Source organism: Dendrobium catenatum, unplaced genomic scaffold (genome assembly GCF_001605985.2).
Source record: "Dendrobium catenatum unplaced genomic scaffold, ASM160598v2 fragScaff_scaffold_1056, whole genome shotgun sequence".
Classification (NCBI taxonomy): domain Eukaryota; kingdom Viridiplantae; phylum Streptophyta; class Magnoliopsida; order Asparagales; family Orchidaceae; genus Dendrobium; species Dendrobium catenatum.
This window is the reverse complement of record NW_021319518.1, coordinates 4,355,303-4,381,143: the sequence shown is the minus strand read 5'-3', so window position 1 is coordinate 4,381,143 and position 25,841 is coordinate 4,355,303. Positions and strand designations below refer to the sequence as shown.

The 25,841-nt window shown below is 35.6% G+C and overlaps 2 protein-coding genes across 2 annotated transcripts; one reads left to right on the top strand and one right to left on the bottom strand.

Annotated features, from left to right (window-relative positions):
* Positions 1-2,991: 2,991 nt before the first annotated feature.
* Positions 2,992-10,804, bottom strand: LOC110108793 (ASC1-like protein 3). Its single transcript, XM_028698240.1, has 7 exons — positions 10,540-10,804; positions 7,622-7,652; positions 5,369-5,587; positions 5,108-5,263; positions 4,116-4,301; positions 3,861-4,039; positions 2,992-3,023 (listed from the first exon to the last, which is right to left on the bottom strand). The coding sequence occupies exons 1-7, from the start codon at positions 10,802-10,804 to the stop codon at positions 2,992-2,994; spliced, it is 1,068 nt and encodes a 355-aa protein (XP_028554073.1).
* Positions 10,805-20,849: 10,045 nt separating this feature from the next.
* LOC110108811 (pleckstrin homology domain-containing protein 1) lies at positions 20,850-21,742 on the top strand. The gene has a single exon (XM_020839608.2). The coding sequence runs from the start codon at positions 20,956-20,958 to the stop codon at positions 21,412-21,414; it is 459 nt and encodes a 152-aa protein (XP_020695267.1). The 5' UTR covers positions 20,850-20,955; the 3' UTR covers positions 21,415-21,742.
* The last annotated feature ends 4,099 nt before the right edge of the window (positions 21,743-25,841 follow it).

The window sequence follows — 25,841 nt, the reverse complement described above, 5'->3', positions numbered from 1 at the left end:
TGAATGAACAAATTATGCATTTTTTCTCTAAATTTATTTTTTAGAAAATAAAACAGAATTTATGATTAGAAAAAAAAAGTTTTTATTCTGTAGAATAAATTATCGTGGGCTTTATGCGTCCATGTTTTTTGTAGCAAAGCTGTCCATGTAAATAATACATTGAACTTAAAATCATCAGTTAGTGCTGCTTTCGTTGTCGGGTCATCGAGTCCATATAACTTACACAACTTCTAAATAATTAGAAAGCTTTTATAACTGTTTGGTAGGAACAATTATTAGGTCAGGTGTAGCTCTACGTTTGGACGCCAATAACATACCGCCACGTGATCTTACGCAATACCGCGCGGTCTGACGACTTGACCCGAGATTGCTATGTTCGCATATTGCTCGGTATTGCTCTCGGTATTGCTCGGTATTATTTGGTATTGCTCGGTATTGTTAGGTATTCCTTGGCAATAATGAAAAATATCGCTATGTGAAGACCAATACCGATTGCTCGGTATGGTCTTAACAAAATGGTATTTCTCGTTATTGCCGAGCAAAATCGACCAAGTTTGGACGCCAATAACATGTCGCTACGTGGCCTTACTCAATACCGCGTGGCCCGACGACTTGACCCGAGATTGCTATGTTCGCGTATTGCTCGGTATTGCTCTCGGTATTACTCGGTATTACTTGGTATTGCTCGGTATTGTTATGCATTCCTTGGCAATAATGAAAAATATCGCTATGTGAAGACCAATACCGATTGCTCGGTATGGTCTTAACAAAATGGTATTTCTCGTTATTGCCGAGCAAAATCGACCAATACCGAGCAATACCTAGCAACACGCGAACATAGCAATTCCGTCTGTTCCGGGTCGGGGTTGTCGGGCCGCGCGGTAAATAGTGAGAACACGTGGCACTATTTTACTGACATCCGAACATAGAGCTGCGTCAGATGATCGGACCAAATAAAAGTTCATTTGGTAGTGCTTTTGAAATCGCTAATTTGTCCTTTTTGATATATTGACTTTCCTTATAATTTAACAGTAAAATATCAGCTGAATGTAACGTGGCTTAACCAAACACCAAATAAAGTAATGGTTCAGAACACAGTGCAACAAAAGTAGCGTAGAACTCGTGTAGGTTTGGCTTGCATCTTTACTTTGAAAGTGACAGAATGCTATGTATTTTTTCTCCCCAATAAATTGGAATTAATTATTGGATTTGACGGAAAAAATAAAAAAAACCATTTTTAAGTGTTCGAAACCTTGACACGTGTTTCGTTCATCTAAATATCAGTTTGCCTATTTTTCCAATTTGATTTCTCGAAGGAATATTCTTTTTAAAGAACAAAAGATGCCTGTCCAAGTCTATCCTTGTTGTTTAAGAAATTGGCTTGGATCAATTTAAAATCCATTCTAATTTTATGCTTACGGTGGGAAAATATCTTCCTAAAATAATAATAATAATAATAATAATAAGCTCAATTTGTTTTGATTTGACTATTTTGGATTTTTTTTAATAAATTGGTAACTATGATTTGATAGATTTAATTTGAGACAATTTTTTTAATGATTATTATAACAGTTTTCTAATAAAAAAAATATTTTTTGAAATAAAAAATTATTTTAAAAAATAGAAAAAAAAACCGTCCCAAACAAAGCCATAAATTGAAAAAGTATACAAAACACAATCAAATTAAAACTTTATTTGGGATGGCTTTCTTACTACTTAAAAAAAATTTTTAGTACAAAAATTTTATTTTTTTACTATGAAGCTGCTTTAAATAGTAAAAAAGCAGCCCTAAACATAATTTTGTTATTTTACTTTTTAGATGGTAACAATAATTTCTATTTGACTACTATTTTTTCATTGCTTTTATTTTTTTTTACTTTGCATTTTTAAAAAATTATTTCTAACTGCAATTTTACAAAAACAATAAGAAAATAATCCCAAAAAAAATCTAAATACTTTTTTTAATCAAAATATCATAATTCTTCTGATAAAATATCTTTAATTTCTTCAATATATGTTAAAACAAACTTTTTAAAACTGAAGCAAATTTAAAATATTAATTTGAAACCAAAATAAATAAATTATCTAACTTGAACAGTTCAACAAATGGAAAGGTCATGAGATGTAAACCATAACAATTTTTAAATATAGGCTACAGCATAGTTCAAGGTAATAAATATCCTTATTATCAGAGCGATTTATTACGTCTGGTCACCGGACGTCCGGACATCCAATTCAAATGCGCCACAGCACCCAGATACATTGAGACTCGATGTATTTTGATGACGTGGTACATCTAAATTGGTGTCCGGACGAATCCGAACACAGGACGTAATAATTTGCCTACTATCAGACATCATATAGCAGACTTTTAATGCCTTTGACCTTTCAACTGAAATGAACTATTGATGACATAGTTTGTGAAGTAATTCCAAGTTTTCATATCAATGCGGCATCATATGCTAACTACTACTAAGTGTGGTCCACATGAAATATTGTTCAGTCATACTAAAGATTTGTTTGGAACAGTTAAAACATTTTAAAAAGGCTTTTAGTATAAAAATTTTTATACTAAAAATTATTTTTAAAAGTAATAAGAAAACCGTCCCAAACAAAACCGAAACTTAAGCTTCATTTGGGACGGCTTTCTTCCTGCTTTTAAAGCTGCTTTTTAGTACAAAAATTAAAAAATTTGTACTAAAAAACCGCTTTAAAAAACAGTAAGAAAATCGTCCCAAACGAAACCTTAAATAAAAAGAGAGATAACAAATAAGAAGCCTACAAATTTACACTGCCTGCTATGCTATAAGAATATATTCCAATCACTAGTGGTCAACAACATTGCAATGAGAGAAGGAATTAACAAAATTACGAAACTGTAGGCGATGATATTTTTGGATTAACAAAAGGTTAGGCTAAAGAACGAAAGAATGCTACTCCCAATGAAGACATGCAAGTAGAGAGTAATTAATATTTGGCTTCTGTTACAAATCATGTCTGTCGGCTTTCCTCATCTTCAGAATCTGCAAAAGGATTTGATGAATGTTAGAAAGTTCTATCGTCTTCCCAAAAAAAAAGAAAGTTCTATCGACCTGACAGTACTATAAAGAGGGAAATTCTTATAGGTCATCAATAAAAAAAAGGTCTCTAGATCAGGGGCGGAACTAATAATAATTTTGAGGGATGGCAAATTTATACGTAACTGTTGCCAGATATGTCGGGGTCCAAGAGGGGCAGCGGCCCCTGGCGGATTCGACCCGGTCGGGTCGTGGGGTCAAGGGGCAGCGCCCCTGCGGTGGTTACCGGGGGCAGCACCCCCTGAACAAATTTTGATTTACTATTTCTCTTTGTATTTGATTCATCATTCCCTACCAATAACACCTCTACACAATATATTTAATTATAATGGAGGCAAATGCCTAAAGACCATAGTATTTTAAAACTTTTAGGGGGATGGGGCAATTACCTAAAAACCCTTATAATAAAGGCTAAAAAATATATTGAGGGGATCAAATTACCTAAATAATCGTATAATGAAAAAAAAAAAAAATTTGATCACAGGGGTTCCACCCCTGCATCTAGTAAACCTTTTAAATATAATAAATTTCATTAACTTTTTTAGTATATAATTTGGATCTACAAGCAATCAGAATGGGACCTAAGACGTGATTTGAGAGTTTCTTACCACCGCAGAATCTTGCTTACTGAGATAACCTTGGCTTCAGCATCTAGAACAACCCCACATAAAAACACTTTCTCATTAATTTGTGCCTTCAATTGCTTTACCATAAAATGGAGAATACAATTTGAAGCTTAACAAACACTAAGAGTCTAAAATTATTAATCTTAAGAAAACTAACCTGAACGAATATCCTCCCCCACTTTTCCTCGATTTTGTAGTTGTCTAATAATCATTGCACATATGAGTTTCCACCAGTAGATGTGGAATACCAAAAGCGTTAAAAGCATAACGTTGAAAATATAATATGATGATCTAGGAAATAGGCCTGGCTTCATCAATGACTCGATAGAGTGGTAACTGAAAACTCAACAATAAGAACTGTAAGAGGATATAGAAGAAAAGTTAATATTAACATCAGAATAGTGCTTTTTACCTTGTTGTTTTGATTATCCAAAAGGGAAAGAATATTAGTCGCAGCAAAAACCAGGATATAGCAAAGCAAGCAAAAAATAGGCTAGCTGCCATCTCCTTCCCTGCGTACTTGGAAACTTTGGCTGCTTCTAGAAATACATCACTCATATCATGAAGGGCGAGAATTACAGTTCCAATGCGGAAGAAACTATATTTAACAAAAAGAATCCATTTTAAGCCAATCATAAAATAATAAGCAATGAAACTTCGTCAGCAATAGTGACAATATTGTATGCGAAGAATAAGAACTTAAACCCTTTGATGGGAGCAAATGCTTCATCAGTAACAGGTGAAGAAAATTTTCAAATGTATGCTTCAAGAATGGATTCTTCATAACAAGTTGTATTTTGTTCATTCAGAATCAAGAATATAAAGGTCTGCCTCTAATGAGTTTGAAAGAAGAGATTATGAAATACATAGGAAGAAGTACTGTGTTGTTAACAGCTAACATGATTTTTTTTTTATTTAACATAACATGAAGTTTAAATATCAATCCCCAGCCACTTGATGCAGGACAAATCAATGTTAATGGAGTTTCCTAATGAAAACTAATATCTAAAACGGCCTTCCTAAATAACCAAGCCCAATCTAGACAATCTGAAACATAGGCCATTTATGGATGGATGAGTAACAAAGATCTAGGAAAATATAACAGTCATTGCAGCATGAATGAACACTATAATGCTTTGAATGGCTGTCAACCCTTCATAAACTAAGTGTCAAACAATGGAGTTTTATGCGAACAGAAAATAAATGAAAATAAGCCTACTTATCTGAAGAAAATATAAGATTCCATTACAAAACCTTGCAATTATGTTTAATCATCTCTGGATACGGAATTACTGCAGAGATGGAATCATGGAAGGTCCCTTATCCTAATAGCATCGCACTTAGTAGCACGCATGATAATGAAGCATGCAAACAACCAAAAAACATGGGGTCAGAAATGCTTACCCTGACAAGTAGGAATATCCAATTAAAACTGAAGTAATTATGTGATGGGAGAACATAATAGAGAAATCTTTTCTTCGGGTTTCCCATGCTAGAAGAGCACAAATGCTGTAAAGATAAAATCCACACTGGCACATATAGAATAGCTTCATTGGCAACCTATCCAAAATAGGTTAGAAAAGTATAAGAATCTCAAGCTGGAGCTCTGGATAAGGAAATGCTATCATTGCTACAGAAATAAGGAATGAAGGAAAATTTTCATACCCCAAATCCTGGTTCGGCCACCCGTTAAAATACTCCTTTGTATTCAAGGCCCAAGATGTTTTTTTAAGGATTGAAATTACCCACAACTGCACACTAGCATAGTATGTTAACTTCCACATTGACTCCGTGCACTTGATAAACTTTGATTTTCTAGTCGCATCAGCTATCAAAGGAACAACAGGACCGTACAACATTCTGATTGCCAGCCTCTGAAAATAACTGTATAAGCTTAGTGAAAATAATAATAACTAATTACCAAATGACAAAGTCCTCGTTCTGTCCTGAGCTCAGCATATAGAACACAGAGATCACAAAAGCATCAATTGATAAATTGTAACAAATCATACAGTTGCTCCAAGATACAAAGTAAAACTATTGGTAGATAGAGAATCACTATTAATTTTTTTTATATATATTCACATTGTATAACCAAAACTGTGAGAAGGAACAATCCATTCTCAAGCTCAAACATGCATGTCTTAACAAAAATGGTAAGGCACGCATCAAGTGCAAAAAGGCCTTTTTAAATCCTTTTTCCTCTAGTTTTTGGTGCGTGAGGAGTGTTAGGAAGTTGAGGTTGCAATTTGGAATGGATGGAAGAATATTTATGAACCACAGAGAGCTTCTAATACACATTTATGCTGAGTAAACCAAACAAGCAAATTGTGGACTATGAAAACTCGCAGAATATTTTTAAAATAGACAACCAATTTCACTTTATTGGCAATTTCAGGAATTATGGGCAATTTCACTTTATTGGCATAACCTTGTCAACTCTGTCTACTTGCCGATAGAGGATCGAGTCAATATAGATTTAATCATTTTGGTGATGAATCTTTCTTATAATAGACCTTGATGGCCTAATATGAATGTATAAAACAAATACTCTATATATTTGTTTAATGATTCAAGCCATGTCGACTCTATCTATTTACTGATAGAGGATCAAGTTTGTCATCGGCTTCATGCTTTTGTTAACGAATTCTTCTTGTAATAGGCCTTGATGGCCTAATATAAACGTATGAAACAAATACTCCAGTCGGTGCTACGATTGTGTATTTGTTTGATGACTCAAGCTATGTTGACTCTGTCTATTTGTCGACAGAGAATCAGACTCAAACTTAAGTTCATTTTTTGACCCGCGTAGCATTCTCAAACGTACGTGTATGCATGTGTCATGCTCGTCAGGGCCCATGCAAATATGCCTTTAAATGCATTTTACATGATGTGCTTGTATAGTGGTTGTATGTATGCAATGTTGTTGATGTGCACAACGTATCGACATGCTCACATACACATTCGCATATTCATTTTACATGTAAAAATATGCATGCATATGTATTTGTATGTTTGTATGTACACATGAATGCCGACATATACGTTTGCGCATTATTCAGCGTGCTTGCATGACAAGTGTAATGGCTTAGCACACTAATGTGGCGTACGATGTATTAGCATGTACGTATGTATAATGCATTCATGCATTGCATGCTTGTTTGCGTAATACACTTGAATGATAATTTAGTGTCCTCATGTAATGCATGTTGTGTTTGCATATCGTCGCAGCGTGCTATTACGACAGTGCATTTTACATGTTGAATGGTGTACTTGCGTAATGAATCTTGTGTGTTACAACGTAAATATGCACGATGCATTTTGCATGTTAATGCAGTGTGTCACCTTAACGTGGCGTATCTCGCTTTTTCTAGTGATGTATTTGTATGATGCATCCCTCATATTGCAAATATATGCATGTTATGAATATGTTAGCGTGTATTTTAATGTATAAGGGGGTATTTTTACAATATTCAAATATGATCAATTGTGCAAGTGATTGTCATTTAGAAGATGCACAAGTTTCCTCAAGGGGCCTATAAACACATTCTATCTGCTTCAGCAAATGTGCAGATCCGGTGACGATGTTTAGCAGCTCGTTGAGTTTCATTTGTCGCGTATAGGTGGTGCAATTTAGCTCATTTTATATTTTGCATGATGTCATTTTCTTCAGTATTCAACCCGCAGGAGTGTAAGCTTGCAAATGAGCTGCACGTCTCATCAGGAGCCTCCCACCTGTTGTTTGCAAGTAAACTGATCTATCCGGCGTGACAACCTGGCACCACAAATTTACTTCCTTAGTTTACCGGTGGTTCACAATTTTTATTGCAAATTCCCTGCTTCTGCTTATAGGTGAAGCATGGAGGGCAGAACCTGCCTGCTCCTCCTCTGGTAAAATTGGAACCGTCCTGTTTGGACCGGTCTATCAATACTCCTCCCAAAGAGCCACCTTGTCCTCAAGGTGGAAGGAGGGGAACTGATGCTTCACTCTCTCGTATTGTTCTTAAGTGGCATCATAGTCAGGTAAATTCTTCCATTTAATCAACACTTCCTTGGACTCGCCCTCTCCCTGATGAACCCCTTTAAGCTCAAGTGGTTACAAAACCACTTCTAGATCATGTATCCGCATTCCTTGCAATTCTAAACTAGCTGCATAATCCCCCACAACTCTCCTCATATGATAAATGGAACACTTTACGTATGGAAGCAGTCGGGGGTAACTTTAAGCAATAAGCCAATGCTCTAATCCTCTCAAATACCTCATAAGGGCCAAAGTACTCGGGGTTAGCTTCTCATTTCTTCTGTTGGCTACTGTTTTCTGTCTGTAGAATCGCGACTTTAAGAATACCCGATCCCCAATAGCAAATTGAATGTCTTTCCTATATCTATTTACCTACTTCATAATTTATTGATCCCTCAACATGTGTTTTTTTAACTCCTCCATTATCCTATACTTTTCCTCCAAGTACTACACTACTGAAGATATTGGTGTGTGCTCTGCCCAAAATTACCAAATGTGAAGAATATCTTACGTACAACACCTTGAAGGGAGTTATCTGAGAAGCCGAGTGATACGAAGTGTTGTACCAATTTTCTGCCCATGCCAACCACTTGGCCCATACCCTAGGTGTTTCTAAAGCAAAACACCATAGGTATGTCTCTGAGTTCTTGTTCACCACTTCTATCTGCTCATATGTCTGGGGGTGGTAAGCAATGCTCCTCTTCAGCATCGTCTCTTGTATCATGAACAACTATCTCAAAAAATAATTGAGGAACACCTTATCTCTATCATATACTAGAGACTGTGATATCCCACGTAGTCTGACCACCTCCCTGATGAATGCGGCTACTACTGTCAATGTTGTGTAAGGATGTCATAGAGGGATGAAGTGAACATATTTGCTTAATCTGTCAATTACCACTAGAATCACAGTAAACACTTCAGATCGAGGTAACTCCTTAATAAAATCCATGATGACCTCCTCCCATATCCTGTCTAATAGAGCTAGGGGTTGAAGTAACCCCCTAGGAGACATGGTCATGTATTTGTTCCTCTAGCACACCTCACATCTAGTAAATATCTCTTCCACATCCTTGTGCATCCCCCTCCAATACAGCTTCGCTGCTAGTCTCCTGTATGTCTTCTATATACTAGAGTGCTCCTGTGAAACTCTTGTAGAAGCTATGGGATATGAACTGAGATCCTAGGCATCATTAAACTCCCTTGGTATAGCAATCTCTCCCCCTCTGTATAGTAGCATGGGTGACTATTCTCATCCTTCAGAAGATATACAATAATTTTTCTCAACTCCACGTCATGCATACTCTCCTCTTTGATCCCCCCCCCCAAATGTAGCATCAAAGGTATTGACATAGCCAACTCCTATAACTCCCTCATGCATTTGGATAAGGCATATATTGCCTTAATGCCTTGTTCTCCAATCAAGTCCTATAATGAATCTCAAAATCATAGCCTAATAGTTTTGACAGCCATCTTTAATGCTCCTCAGTCACCATCCTCTACTCCAAAAGGAACTTCAAGCTCCTCTAGTCTGTTCTAATAATGAAATAATGGCCCAACAAGTATGGTCATCACTTCTGAATGGCTAACACAATGGCTATCAATTCCCTCTCACGGACTGACTTCAACCTAGCTTTGGTTGTCAACACTTGGCTAAAGTAAGCTATGGGTCTGCGATTCTGCATGAGCACAGCCCCCAACCCATATCCTGATGCATCCATCTCAACTACAAAGATTTGACTGAAGCCTGGTAGGGCCAAAACCAGTATTGTGGACATGGCTTCCTTCAGTCTCTCAAAAGCCTGTGTAGCTGTCTCTCCCCACAGGAAACTTTCCTTCTTTAGTTGCTCTATCAACTATCAAGCTATGGTGTTGTATTCTCTCACAAATCTCCTGTAGTACCCTGTCAAACCTAGGAATCCCCATAGCTTTCTAAGATTCCTAGGTAGAGGCAATTTCTACATTGTCTCAATCTTGGCCTGATTTGCAGCCACCCCCTTCTAAGAGACCACGTGCCCTAAGTACTCCACATTGGCCTATACAAAACAACACTTCTTCAAATTGGCCCAAAGCTGATGCTCAGTAATACTTCCAAGACCATCCTCACATGCTCCAAGTGCTCCCCTTTCGACCTGGTATACACTAGTATGTCATCAAAGAAAACTAGCATGAACTTCCAGAGATATGGTTTGAACACCATGTTAATGAGAGACTGGAAAGTGACAAGGATGTTTGTGAGCCTGAATGGTATCACGAAGAACTCGTAATGTCCCTCATGTGTCCTAAAAGTAATATTCAGGACACCCTCCTCCCTCATCCTAATCTGATGGTATCCCGACTTTAGATCCAACTTGATGAACACCACTGTCCCACACAACTCATCCAGTAGCTCATCGATCACCGATATAAAAAACTTGTCTAGTATAGTCTCCTTATTCAGAGCTCAGTAATCAATATAGAATCTCCAACTCCCGCCCTTCTTCCTGACCAAAAAAACTGTGCTAGAAAAAGGACTCAGACTCGATCTAATGATCCCCACCTCCAACATCTCACAGATCAGCTTCTCACTCTCGTCCTTTTGAATATGGGAATAACTATAGGGTCAGATACTGATCGGTGACACCCTCCTCCCTTAGGGTAATGGCACGCTCCTGTTTCCTCGGTGGCGGTAAGTCTTGAAGTGATTGAAAAACCTTTCCATATTATTGTATGAATGGTTGCACTGACAGAGGAATGTCTCCTCCTCTAGTTTGATCCCTTCTAGGTTCTGCAATTCTACCAGAAATCCTCCTTCAAGTTCCTGTATGGTCCTGACCATGCTTTTGAGAGACATCATGGCCTTGGACAACTCCGCATCTCCCCAGATCATCGCTCTTCTTCCTTCCATCACCAACTCCATCTTTAGATCCCCCCAATTGACCCTGGTACCTCCCAAGGTCTACAACCATTTCATCCCCACGATGAAGTTCGTGCCCCCCTAACTCCAATGGGAGAAAAGCCTCCCTCACTTGAACCACTTGTATAGTCAGTACAACTCTCCTACATACTCCTTTGCGCATCTCCACCTTCCTAGTGCCCATCATTACCCCATACCCTTGATGTCCACCAATTTCACCTTCAATTGGCCAATGACCTGAATGGAGATAAAATTGTGAGTAGCCCCACTGTCGATTAGCACCACTACCTGTCTATCTGTTATCTCTCCTTTCATCTTCATGGTGTGATTCAAGATGAACCCCACCACTGAGTTTAAGGAGATTTCGACCATGTCAAGATGCATCTCTTCCAACTCTTCTACCATAGCCACATTCTCACCTCCCTCCTTAGCTTCCCTGTTATTATAGACGATGAGAACCTGAATAGTTTGATCCTTATTCTTATTCTCCGGAGTGTACCTCTCATCACATCTAAAGCACAATCCCTTCGTCCGTTTCTCCTGCAGCTCCATCTCAGTGAGCTTCTTGAAATTTCCCCTGAATCCCTCTCCTACAAGCTTCTCCTTCGGGGCCGCACGAAGGTTTCCCGGTGTTGTTCTTTTAGGAACTAAGAATGTGATAGTCATCTTATACGAGCCTTCTGAACTGCTTCCTCTGGCCCCCCTTTTCAGGTGCTTATGATCCTCCATTAATTGTGCTAGCTCCATTGCCTCTCCTAAGTCCGGATGCCTCATCACTCTAACTGCTGCCTGGATTTATGGTTTGAGTCCCTTCATGAAATTCCCCTCTAACACCGTTTAAGAAAGGTGATCCAAATGGCTAGTGAGGAACTCGAACCTCTCCTTGTACTCTACTCCTGAACCCTTCTATGTTAGGGTGAAAAATTGTTCATAGAATTCTCCTCACCTGTTGGTTTGGAAAAGTTCAAACAAGCAATCCTTGAACTCCATCCGGCTTCGTATGGGTCATTGCATGTCCCTCCACTAGTATCAAGCTAATGCCTTCCCTTCCAAACATAGACCCGTTGTCTTCAACCTCTCCTCCTTCGTCAAGCCGTTGACAGCGAAATACCTCTCCACCTTGTAGATCAACCCATGTGCATCATTTCCCTTAAAGATGGACATCTTTAGCTTCCTCACTCTTGGATCTCCAACGTTTCCCCTAAATCCTCCATAGCCTCCCATTCCACGAAGTGGAGGTGCTCCTAAGGTGTCTCGATCCTCCCTTTTGCGCTCGTACCCAAATCCTTCTTCAAAATCCCCCTCTCCTTTCAAAATCAGCACCCATGAGCTCATAATCCACCAATCTTGCAAAATCAGCACCCCTTCACTCGTACTCACAAGTCATCTCCTCTCTAGAAATAGATTCTAGAGGAGCCACCCCATCTTCTCCCGCCAAAATATCCACCTCTTGATTTTCCTCTCCCTTAACCGGATTAGAGTTTCCTCCGCTTTCTTGGTCATCGGTGGCTCCCCTTGTCTCTGTTGTCATCATTTTTGGTGTGACTTTAAGCAACTTCTTCAGCATTTATTCCACGACAACAAACTTTCCATCCATCTTTTCATCCATGGAAGCAAAATTGTTTTCAAAATCTGAAATCTTCTCCATGAAATCAGATTTCAACTGCCCTATTTCTCCTTCCAATACTTCCACCTTTCTTCCCATCATAGGTACCCAGATCTATGCTCTGATACCAATTTGTAAGGAATTGGATGCAATTTCAGCAAAAACCCATGAACAACACAATAATTTTTTAAGATAAACACACCAAAACTCAAATTGATGAAAGAAAATAGCAATATACAATTTGATCTTTAATTGGAGAGGAAGATCTGACTCTTTCAAGTCTCTAGATGCCACTAAAGCTCACACAAGAAACTAGAATCAGCAAACTACTGAAAAACAAGATCACCCCCTAACCCTCGCCTCCCAAAACCTCCTTAAGTATATAATAATTAGGTAAATCCCAAAACAACCCCTTTTATTTGAATTTTTTCTCCTAAATCCCCCTTAATTTCCTCTTAATTAAGCTAGTGGACTCCACAATCAAGGGGTAGCAAGCATGAGGGGCGGAACCTGCATGTTCCGCCTCTGGTAAAATTGGATCGATCATGTTCTATCACAAAGGAAGTCTATCAATTGAAAAGATCCGTTTATGGTTTAAAGCAATCCCAATGGGCTTGGTTTGACAAATTCACCAAAGTGGTCAAATATTATAGGTGCATACAATGTCAAGCTAATCACACTCGCTCTGATAAAAGATCACCTAACAATCAAAATTTTTGTTCTGATTATTTATGTAGATAAGATTATTCACACAATGGAACTTTAGAAAAGATATAAAAATACTCAAGACACTCCTAGCTAAAAATAATCTTTTCTTTCCTTAAGTAGTGCAAAAGTTGAGTTTAGAGCAATGACACCTGAAATTTTTTAAGGGAATGTGGTTGAGAAGTCTTCTCAAAGAGCTGTTCATCTTAGAAGAAGCGCCAATAAGACTATAGTGGATAATCAAATATCAATAAGCATTATGAAAAATCCTGCACATCATGATCAGACCAAATATTTTGAAATAGATCAACACTTTATTTAGGAAAACATAGAAAGAGGAACCATATCACTTCAACATACTCCAATTCATCACTAAATTGGAAACATTCCCTGTGCTTGATACTCTCAACTTTCTAGCCCTTATGAGATTCCACATTAGATCTCATGGCCCTTAACCTCAAGTCTATCAACTCTCGATGCATGCTTTATATACGCTCATTCTTCATACACACTTGCACTCTATGTACCCTTGCTTGGAACGGCCCCTATCACTCTCTTTCGTATCTTCATCTTTGGTAATTGGTCGTTTCGCTCAAGTCATAGCACCATCATCATAACTAGCATTGATTCCTCCTAGCATCAACATTAGGTTCTATGTTATCCCTAACTTTAACGCATAGGGTGGCATCCTTTCCATTTTGTTTTAATTATTCTTTCTCCCTGCCTCTCATCAAATTTGTTCAACCTCTCATATTTGATGTCAACCAATTTCACTTCTTTTGGCTCCAAAAAATCCCTCAATAGCTAATTCATCTTCTCTGCTACTTGAACCTCAACCGTTCCTGCAATGTGATGCTTTCTTATGGCTTCCCCTGCAGCTAGGATTTCAGCCACAATCAAATTTTCCTCAACTTGTGATTCTCGTTCTTTGATATTATATTTTAAGAGGACAAGGGTCATAATCTTCAGCCTTCCTACTCATCTCAAATCCCCACATATTTTCAGCAAAATCCTGCATCAACTTTTCACAAATTGCCTTGTCCTATCAAGGTAAACCTACACTCTTTTTTGTGATGAAGTGATATTAAAGTTGGCATGTCCTTTTTCTCTCTTTTTGACAAGCATTCCTAGGGCTGCCCCAATATGGAGATTGTTTGTCGATTTGAGATTGGTTAGGAATGATTTAATTGTGCTTATTGATTCTCATTATAGTATTATCAATATATCCCTAGAAATTGATTATTCAAGGCTCTTCTCAAGGAAATCATACTATGTTAATGAGTTCCCAATGTGGATGCTTCATTGACCACCTTACTTTCATTGCTTTGAGGAATCCTCTATTACTATAGTGTAGGTTATTTTCCTCTCTTCCATATTCATTATTTCAACCTATTCATGTTTATTCTCTTGGCTCAATTTTCGGTAAATTGCTTCAATTTGATTTTGTTGTTTCTAAGCTATAAAGCCATTAGTGGCTAGGATCCTTGTTGAAACGTACATTACTATCTGTTTAGAGAAAAAAAAAAGATTGTTTTCATTGTCCTTAGCCACTGACAAAAAGTTAGAATTTGAGGACATTTCTTGATATTATTTTTCTTGCTATTTTTTGTCGCAACTTCTCTAAATGATTTTGGACACACCCCAAATTGTGGACATCCCCTAGCAGGAATTTTGGAAGTGGTCAATTGATATCATCCTTTCTAATGTAATGTTTATCATTTTAATTACTTTTGAGATGGTTTGTATGCAAAATGCTTAAGCAACTATAGATCATATATTAGATTCAACACCCACTCTGAATTTTAGCTCAATGGTAATGTTTAGCCTGCTCCTTCCCACAATTTCATCATTAATCCAAATCCAATTGAGGCAATTGCTCTTGAAGATTATCCTATTGGTGGTTCAGTGATTCAGATTCCTAGCATATATCATCTTATATTTGTATTTCAAAAACAAAAGTTCTAATGAACAAAAAAATTCAAATTCTTAATGCCAAGAGGGGAATAAATAGATGAAATTTTATTATAGCTCACAAGAGACAATAAATAAAACACATTAAATGAGGACCTTTGGGTCTCCTCTTCTAATAAATGACTCTTTCTTCATTGATATCTAGTTTGCATTGATAGTGTATTTTGTTTTAGCATTTTCATCTAGCAATTTTTTGCAATTACTTGTTATTATACTTTTTTAATTGACTGTTAATAAAATCTTATTCCTTTAAGAGAAAACAACACTCCCATTCAATTTCTTTAATTATACTTTTTAATACAATCTATTTACATAAATCTAGAATACAATGGGCCTCAAGAATTCATACTTCTTCACTACTTGGTTTATTGTAGTAGTTATCAATTCATATTCTTCAAAATTATCCGCCACACTTAAAATTAATTTATAAAGAATATAATTCTTTCTTTTGCAGTGCCTTAACTTCAATAGAGTGTGAGCCTAGGGTGATCCCTAGCGCCATGAGAATTGGGCAGCCATATCAACATGAAAGATTCGAACATTTTTAACGCTGAGGAACGACTAATGCTTTTTTTTCTTGTGAGAAAACAAAGAGGAGCTTAACCACTTTCTTGAATAAAACCAAAAAACAAAAGAAACGGTTCAGTTTCAAATAACCTATGATGGGGCAAGGCACTTACTAACCCCCAAGTTACACTTAAGATTTCAAACATTTCAATACGTACAATTAACAAAAACCTTTAATCATGAAGGGAACATTTCTGGAGCATTGGTTTGGCAAAAGTATAATGGATGATTTCTAAATATCCAAGGACCCCCATAATTAGGAATATAAATGCTAATTAATAATCAATCACCAACCAAATATATACAGCAAAAGAGTTGAGCACTTTCTTCTCACACCTTGCAGAAGAAGAAACTACAAAATGACATCTAAATGGCATATTACACTTAGTTTGAAGGAATCATAGGGTTTTAGCCAAAAAAATGTTCAATTTTTATTCTATTTTCTTATCTCTTAGAGTTTAATCAATTTGTTTGGCTCCTTAAACTGCTTTGATTTTCAAAAAGATGTCATGTCATGATTTTGATTCATGTCAAAACATGTGAAGAAAGTTGTACAGCACTTGCACCTCCTTCATAGAGGAGGTGAATATTGATCCCTATTTATACAAAACGCTATAGAGATTTACAACTTCCAACTAGTTAACAACAAATGATGACTGACTAGTACCAACTCACAACTAACCAGCAACAACTCATTACTACCTAACAAATTACATTTAAGGACCAACTAATACTTACATTTAATGAGTAGCTCATAATTTGTAAAATAGGAAATCATGCAATTGTCAATTAGCCCCATAATCTCTATCATGCAGATGAAGCTCCAATGAGGGAATCCAATCTTGTTCTTGAGTCATATAAATTGAGTTCGTGGGTGAGGTTTTGTGAGAGCATCCGTTAGTTAATCCTTGGATCAAACATGAGCAACTCAAAGTACACCATTTTGGTCACGAATGAAGTAGAAATCAACAGCAACATGTTTCATGCAAGATTGGAACAATGGGTTTAAGCACAAGTGAGTGAATCTAGCATTATCACAATAGATGACCATCCATTGTGGAATATGAATTCCAAGTGCAATTAAGATAGAGTGGACCCAATTTAGTTTGGTGACAATGCTAGTGATAGATATATAGTATGCCTCTATCGACCGTCTAGTGATGGTGTGTTGTATCTTGGAACTCCTTGAAATACGATTGTGACCAAAATATATAATGTATATACTAATGGAATCCAAAAAAGTGTGTAAAGATAATCGAGAATCACATTGTAAAATAATGTCATTATCTAATGTATCAAATAGATACCGAAGAAGGTGCTTCTTATATGCCCAATGATTAGGGGCTGTTCAATGCAAGAACTATGATAGTTTATTTATAACAAATGTTACATTGGGGCATGCAAGTGATAAGCATTATAAGAAGTCAATGATTCCTCTATAGTCAATTGGATCTATAAATGGAGAGCTAGGGTAAGATTGATAGCAAATGGCATTTAGAGTTTTCCATTTTAATGCAAGAGGTTTATGATGTACCATCCATGAGATAACAGATCTCATAGGTGTACGAAATGACCTTCACACCGAGGAAGTAATGCAGATCGACAATATCTTTGAGAGAGAATTATTGAGCAAAAAGAGTCACAAATCTTCCAATAAGAGTCTCATTATCATCTATGATGATAATGTTGTTAAAATAGACAAGAAAATGGATAATGTGGCTAGCAAAGTTGAAGAAAAATAGTGATATGTCATCATGGGAGTTCCTAAATCAAGAGACAAATATGAATGAACAACAATCATGATACAAAGCATGTGAGGCTTATTTGAGGCAACGGGTAGCTATGTGAAGCTTGCAAACATGAGAAGAACAAATACAATTAATAAAATCAAGTGGTTGTGTCATATAAACATCTTTAGAGAGATGTTCTTGTAGGAAAGCATTTCTAACATCCAGTGTCAAAAAACCACTCATGATTAACGACAATGTTGAGAACAACGCATATGATGGTGCTGGGTTTGACAAGTAGAATGTATCATTTTAGTAAACATAAGATTGTTGGTGGAAGCCTTACGTAAAGAGACAAATCTTAAATATGCCAATAAAAAACATCAGACTGACATTTAGTTTGAAAATTTCATTTGGTCAACAACATTTTGATTAGCTTCAAATGGAATCAACAGCCATGAACCATTGTAAACAACTATGATAATCGTCAAACATTATCTAGTGCCATTTAGGATCCATAAGGGCTTGGGTTGTAGCACCGTTTGTAGTGGCTGCAACTGGAGAATATGATTTAGTTTCATCAATGTAACCAATTAGATCATAGCTAATGAAGAGTGTTTGGAATTACAATTTCTAGAAGATAAAATTGGCAGTGAGTAGTCTAAATAGTGTTTGAGTAGAAACATTAATACTGATGAGCATTTTTTAGGCATGAATCATTGATGTTGTTAATGGTAAGAGCTGTCGTAGCAATTATGGTAGATTCATGCAAAGTAATGATGAAAAATTGTGCAGGTGCAAGTGATAGAGATAAGGCTGACAATACACCTTGTAGAGATGGTTTAAGAATACAAACAATTGTATCAAGGTGATTTCCCCGCTTTCTTGCTTGATGATGGAAGAGTGATAAAGGGAGAGTCAATAAGATCTAGAAATTGCTGGAGATTGTAAGCAATGATTACAATGGTGTGGATGGAATGATAGCAAAAAAATATTTAGATTGTTTCCATTGACTTTGGCCACTGACAGAAGGTAGAATTTGAGGAATTTCTTTATATTATTTTTCTTGCTATTTTTTCTCACAACTTCTCTAAATGCTTTTAGACACACCCAAAATTGCGGACATCCCCTAGCAAGGATTTTGGAAGCAGTCAATTGATATCATCCTTTCTAATGTAATGTTTATAATTTTAACTACTTTTGAGATGGTTTGTATGCAAAATGCTTAAGCAACTTTAGATCATATTTTGGATTCAACACCCTCTCTGAATTTTAGCTCAATGGTCATGTTCAGCCTGCTCCTTCCCACAAGTTCATCATTGATCCAAATCCACTAGAGGCAATTGCTCTTAAAGATTATCTTATTGGTGGGTCAGTGTCCAAATTCCTAGCATGTACCCTCTGATATTTGTATTTCAAACACCAAAAGCTTTGTTGACAAAAATTTTCAAATTCTTAATGCCAAGAGGGGCATAAATAGAAGAAAATGTATTATAGCTCACAAGAGACAATAAATAAAACACATTAAAGGAGGACCTTTGAGTCTCTTCTCTTCAAATAAATGACTCTTTCTTCATTGATATCTAGTTTGCATTGATAGAATATTTTGATTTAGCATTTTCATATAGCAATTTTTTACAATTGCTTGTTATTAAACTTCTTTAATTGACTGTTAGTAGAATCTAACAACAAGAGAGGAGAAGAGGTACAGTAGGATCGAGAGGAAATGAATTTCTAATAACAACAGAAGAGGTGTTGAAGGAGAAAAAGCGGCAGTGGCGCAGCGATACGGTGACGTTGTAGGATCGAGTGCAAGTGTGAGGGTCATGCAATGTACATCACGTGGTCGCAAGTTGAGATCATTAAGTTATTCTCAAGTCTATCTTGTTTAGGTGTAGTATATATATATATATAAACATTTTTAAATTATCTAAATACTAATTTTTTAGACGTAAACCTCTTCAAAATTGCACTGAAATTGCGTTGAGGCATACCTTGAGGAGCGCCTCACCCCGTTTGAAGTTTAAGCCTCATCAAGCAAGTGTGAGGCCAACATCTCATATCTCTTTTTTTTTTTTTTTTCAATTTACATTAAGGTGAGTCTTAAGATAGGCCTCTAATTGCACAATTTTAAATCATGGGATTAGCAAAGTCAAAATAAGGCACTAGAATACCGCCAACTTGACCTAAGATGAATGGAGCAACTAAGGACTCAAGAGGTTGAGTGGAGTGAATAGAAGTTTGAGCAAGAGAGTATATCTAACATTATGTAAGTGGAAAGAATAATAGAGAATTTGGGAGAGAATATAGAGAGAACATTAGAGAGGAATCTTGGAAAAAATGGTTGAGGATAGATCTAATACCATATAAAAAATGAGAAAATATGTTTATATTGTTTTATTTGGATTGATCCTATTTATAATAAAAGTCGTCGAGATTTATAACCCACAACTAGCTAGCAACAACTCCTGACTAACTAAAAATTTACATATAATGACTAGCTTATATTTGCATCTGATGATTATGTCACAAGTTACAAAATAGGAAATAATACAATCATCAATTTTTCCTAGAATATCTATTAGGAGCAACATTCTAAATCTTCTAGGCACTTCATTCGGTTATTTGAATTTAGAAACCGTGTTTTAAAAAATGACTAATTTCGTTAAATACAACATTTTGTTGGATATAATTAGACTATCAATATTGATTTCAAACTTTATAAACCTTTTCAAAACTCTTTAAAAAAATATATGATTTCATTTTTCACAATCTAATATAAGTGAAAATAATTATGACTTTCTAAACATATTTGTAATTTACAAGCAACCAAATGATCCATAAGAAAACAAGAAGCAAATTTGACCTTTAAGAAACCATTACCTTATATACTAGAGAATTTAGCAAAAACCTGGCCAGAGCGAAACACATGGCGAAAAAGATCGCAATGAGCAAATGCGTGGCCTCAGGCGCATTGCCGAAATCCCCAATCAAGGCCATGCCTTCAGCCGGCTCAGCGGGAACAACTCCGAAAGCGCTCGGCAATGGATTAGCTGAAGATAACCGTTCGATCTTGGAACAACAGTGGCCAAGGGGCACAATGTGAAGATGAGAACCTCCGCATCCAAATCAAAGTTGCAGCGACAGAGAAAGCGCGTGAATAGGCGATGAATCAGAAGGAGATTAGGTCTCCGGATTCTTAAAAAATGATGGGCTGTTAATGTTTATCGATTGATAAATTAGAGGTGGGAGGCGAATGGAATCAGCCGAATGAGGCGAAGCCTCTCCCGCCTTTATATGTAAATTGTAATTCGGGAATAAACTCGTTAATTATATTTTTAGGAAAAATATATCCTACTTTTTAGTTGAGATTGGGAAATTTACATACATACCACTTTATAACATCCTATTTACATATCTAACACCTAAAATTTTAATATTACATGCATACCACCCTATATTATTTTAATATCAAATATACCACTTATATTTCTTTCATACCACTCATATATTTCATTTCTACGACTCATATTTGATATGAAAATGAACTATGGATGGTATTTATGTAATATTAAAGTTTTAAGTGTTAAATATGTAAATAGAATAGTATTAAGCGGTATGTATGTAAATTCCTCGCCTATTTTTGGCCTTTTCGTTTCTGTAGTTTCTCAAATTCCAGCCGAGATGAAAGCGAGCACAACGAACTAGGAAAAAGGCAGCGCAAGAAGCATCGCCGGAGTAGCACCGGAGAGATTAGCGATGGCAAGTTTCTGGAGAGCAGTTATGGGATCATCGACGGAACCGGATGCCCTTGCTGACGGCGTGGAATTCTGGTCGAATCCGGAGCGCGGGGGGTGGCTCACGAAGCAGGGCGAGTACATCAAGACGTGGAGGCGGCGCTGGTTCGTTCTGAAGCAGGGGAAGCTATTCTGGTTCAAGGATCACGTTGTCAACCGCTCTTCCGTCCCTCGCGGCGTCATCCCCGTGGCTTCATGCCTCACCGTCAAGGGCGCCGAAGATGTTATCAATCGGCAGTTTGCCTTTGAGCTCTCGACCCACCGGGAGACGATGTACTTCATCGCTGATTCGGAGAAGGAGAAGGAGGAGTGGATCAATTCTATCGGTCGCTCCATCGTCCAACACTCCCGTTCCATCACCGATCGCGAAGTCGTTGATTATGATAGCGCCCGCGCCGCAGAAGCATCCAGAAATGAGTAGATCTGACCGTATTAGCATGAATCAATCCCTATTTTTGTACTAGGTGAGCCTCTTATCCGATTATAGGCTTCTACCTAGGGTTTCCTTTCTTCCCCTTGTCACGCGACTGTTTGAATTCTCCTTGGTGTTACTGCTGCTTTTGGTGTTGTGTTGTGTGTATATGAGTTCTAAGAATTTTAGTTTTGCCTTTATTTTCGTGAAGACTCTCTTTGGGAGCTGTTCTTATGAGTTAAGAGTGTATACATCTTGTCTAACTGGATCATTTTTTTCTGAATTTCTTTTGCTTATTCTCTCAATAAAATATCCTATCAGTGATTATGATCGTGTAGTTGTTGTTATATTTGATGCTTGTTTTTCTTATGGTAATTTTTTTGTTCGTAATCCTACATCTTGAGAACCAATCTGATGATACTTTAAATAGATTTAGTTTTTGCTGATTTTTGTTATGTAGCAGATTATGATGATTAGGGAATAACAAGGAGATATATTGCCTTGTGAGCAAATTTTGGCTGCCTTTGGGCTGTTAAGTTTTGGGTTTTGATCTTAAGATGGTTATACAAGATCTTTTGGTAATTGGCATTGCATTCTTTGTTCTTTGTTGAATTGGATGAGCACTGTTGTATGGCTTTTGAGAAAGCCTATGCAATTTAAATTTTGTACATTAAAAAACTTGTCTCATAAGTATGTTACCAGCACACAATTGCTCATTTCCAATCCAGTAGATTGTTGGCTAAGCAATTTTGGGTAGTGATAGCTTCGACTCCACGTAAAGCTCTAAATGATTAAAAAAAGCCCTTTTATAAAAACTTTTTTTTAATAAATAGATATATTTTAGGTTTATCCAAAAAAGTGAAGTTGAGTTAGTTCTGAAGAAGACGCATAAGAATAAAGCTTTAGATACAAATGAGATATCTATTTTGATTTGAAGAATTATTGGGCATAGTACAATGGTTCGATCAGCTGCTATTTTTAATGAAATTTTCAAGAGTAAGAGGATGCCAAATGTTTGGAGGAGAAGCATTTTAGTTCCAATATTTAAGTTAAAGGAACCTTTTTTCATAAGTTGGTATATTATAGATGACAAAAAGTGAAGTGTAGTTTATCTCTAATGAATATGAATAAAAACAAATTTTTAGGTCCAAATGAGATATTCATTTAGATTTAAAGATCTATGGGGGATATTACAATGCTTTGATTAGCTAATCTTTTTAATGGAATTTTCAAAACTAAGAGGATGACAAATATTTAGAGAAAAACAATTTTAGTACCAATATTAAGAATTATGGAGATATTCAAGATTGTGCTAAATATATAGGAATCAAAGTTATGAATCATAAAATGAAGTGATGAAAGAGCGTAATTGAGCATAGGCTTGAAAATTTTGTTAATTTAGGAGAATCAATTTAGTTTCATGATAGGAAGATTTTCTTTGAAAACAATTTTGTGTTACAATAATAATGAAAAAGAATGAAAAATAGAAAAAAGGTCGTTCATTTAGTTATTATTGATTTTGAAAAGGCACATGATCGAGCACCACTAGAATTGATTTGAGTCACATTTAGATAAAAATATGTGACAAAGATGTGTTGAAATTATTAATTATATTTATGATGAATTTTTTATGAGTATTAAAATCAGTTGTTGAATGAATAAAGAGTTTCTAATTATAGGAGGATTATATTAAGGTTCAATATTCAGTCTATATATTGTTTTTATTAGTTCTATTAGTTCTAGAGATGTTTATAAATAATATTTAAATAAGGAGCTTTGATGTATAATTTTTTTAGATTATTATTCAATGAAGCATTCATTGAAAAAAGTAAAATTTTAGAACAATCGAGGAAATGTTTAGATGATAGATAAGTTAGAATTAGTAGAACAAAGATTGCATATATGGCATGCAACTCTTGTGGATGATATTTAAAAATTATCAATGGCTATTATTAGAAGATAAAAAAAATAGTTAGATGTAATAGTTTTAAGTATCTTGAATTTATTACAAAGAAAAAATAGGGATATTGACTTGATATAATTTCTCGAGTTATGGCTATATGGTTAAATTGAAAAAGTGTCTAAGGAGTATTTTGCGATTAGAGGATATTATGGAGACTTAAAGATAAATTATATAAACTAAAATTACACTGACAATGTTGCATGGAGCTAATTGTTGAGTTGTAAAAAAACAAAAAATAGATTTAATTTGAGCATGATAGAAGTGAAAATGTTAAGATGGATGTGCTATAAAAGTAGGAAGGATAAACTAAGGAATGATTGCTATGACATCTATCGATATTGAGAATAAACTTAGATGGTTTGGACATAGAATAAATGATTGAAAATCACCTATTGGACAAACATACAAAATTAACGTAGGGGATTATGAACAAAAATGTATATACCTAAGGTAATACTATTATAAGTTAAAAATTATTTGCAAATTATATATTTAAACTTTTAGAAACACTTAGTTGGAATGAATGAAATATTTAGATCATAAATAATTGGGATAAGGCTAATGATGATGATGATATTCTTCCACATTCTTAATATTCACTAAAAATCATATTTATAATCATCGTCATCATTAATGTTATGCCAATTATTTGGTTCAACTTTAACAATCATTCATTAATTCATATTTAGTGCTACATTAATTCCTATTTAGCACTGAGTTCATAAGTTTTTTTCCCTTAATGCTTGCTTCTTTGAAACTTAATACTTGTTTCTAGATACACTATCATCGGTGTACACATTTTTCTTATTTATTAACTTCCACATTAATTCTTCCTTTTAATTTTTTTTCTAGCGCCTTATGTTATGTGTTGTTTTATAATTCCTCTAATTAATCATTTTCTCCCATTATCACTTCTAGTTTTATCAACTACTTATTTTACATCCTCAAGTATTCTTCAATCTATTTTTCAATTAATGATTTCTTTGTTTCTCGTCCTCAGTCATTCCTCGGTATAGGTATCAATCATATTTCTAATGTCCTCCCTTTGATTTTAACTTATCAAAACTCAAAAGTACCAAATAGCATAACATGTTATCTTTAACTCTCAATACATAACTATTCCTAATTCATTTCTATCAATAGCATTCCCAACAAATGATTTTTTATAACCTTTTACATTATCTTTTTTGTTTCTTCCAAGCATGTAATATTTGTTCTAATATTTTTGTCTACTAACTTTGTATCTTACATGATCTAAGTCTCAAATTTGATGCAATAGACTAATTTTGATTTAGGTTTAGGCAATTCTTACCTCTCTTTTCACCCCAATTCAGTTAATTTGTGGTCTGTCGAATATTGTTTGTTTTAGTAAACATGCATCTACTTATTAGGACAATTGAGTTATCTTGTGTCACATAGGTTTAGCTATGGCTCATAGCTCATTGCAAAATAGAAATAAGATAAACATGATATAATAGATAAAGCATTGAGCAAGGCATTTCATAGTGTTTTTGACTCCCTTGGCTCAGTGATGCCAACCCAGAGTGTATGGTATTTAAGGTAGCTAGAGAGAAGGCTTTTAAGATGCTAAAGTTTTAGTCGAGTGGTTTCCAACAAGCTTGTGGAGGTAGAAAATAGTGAAGGGATGATAAAGTTGCTTATAAAGAGAATATTGAGAGAGATTCCCAGTAAGAAAAAGCTAAATGAATGTCCCATAGACTTAATTAGGGCAATTGTTACAGGCTTTAAGCTAAATTTTTCTGTCATAAAAAGGTTGTCCTAATGTGCAAGAAAAAATTAAAAATAAGAAGCTTTATTATAAAAATTGGTTTAATTTTAAAAATTCTGATAATTGGGAAATATATAAAGTGGCTCGTAAAGATGCTAAGAAAGTAATATGCGATGCAAAGGCATTAGTTTTTAGTGATTTATATAATAGATTAGATACTAAAGCGGGAGAAAGATATATGTATAAGTTAGCCAAACAAAGAGATAGAAGTAGTAAGGATTTAGTTCAAGTGAAGTGTATTAAAGATGAAGATTAAAAATTACTTTTCTTAGAAGATGATATTCAACAAAGATGGATGAGATATTTTGCTAAACTTTTTAATAAAGACTGTGAAAATAAGATTGACTATAGTGATCTTAGCACCCTAAATGAAAATAAAGATTTATGTTTTTATCGGCGTATTAGTAAAACTGAAGTTAGAGAGGCTTTAAAGAAAATGAAGGGTGGAAAAGCTGTTGGACCTGATGATATTCCAATAGAGGTATGGAAATGCTTAGGAGATGAAGGAATTTCATGGCTTACTAAACTTTTTAATACTATTTTGAAGACTAAGAAGATGCCAGATGAGTGGAGAATGAGTGTGTTAATTCCTATTTTTAAGAATAAAGGTGATGCACAAGATTGTGCGAATTATAGAGGTATTAAGTTAATGTGTCATACTTTAAAACTATGAGAGCGAGTTAT

What these genes read in the sequence shown, in the direction of transcription:
- LOC110108793 (XM_028698240.1), bottom strand. Translation starts at nt 10,804, where the DNA reads ATGGGCACTAGGAAGGTGGAGATGCGCAAAGGAGTATGTAGGAGAGTT. An exon ending in TGATGTCTCTCAAAAGCATG is followed by an intron (nt 7,653 to 10,539) that starts GTCAGGACCATA and finishes CTTGAGGACAAG; the next exon opens with GTGGCTCTTTGGGAGGAGTA. An exon ending in TGGATAATCAAAACAACAAG is followed by an intron (nt 4,040 to 4,115) that starts GTAAAAAGCACT and finishes TTGAGTTTTCAG; the next exon opens with TTACCACTCTATCGAGTCAT.
- LOC110108811 (XM_020839608.2), top strand. Translation starts at nt 20,956, where the DNA reads ATGGCAAGTTTCTGGAGAGCAGTTATGGGATCATCGACGGAACCGGAT.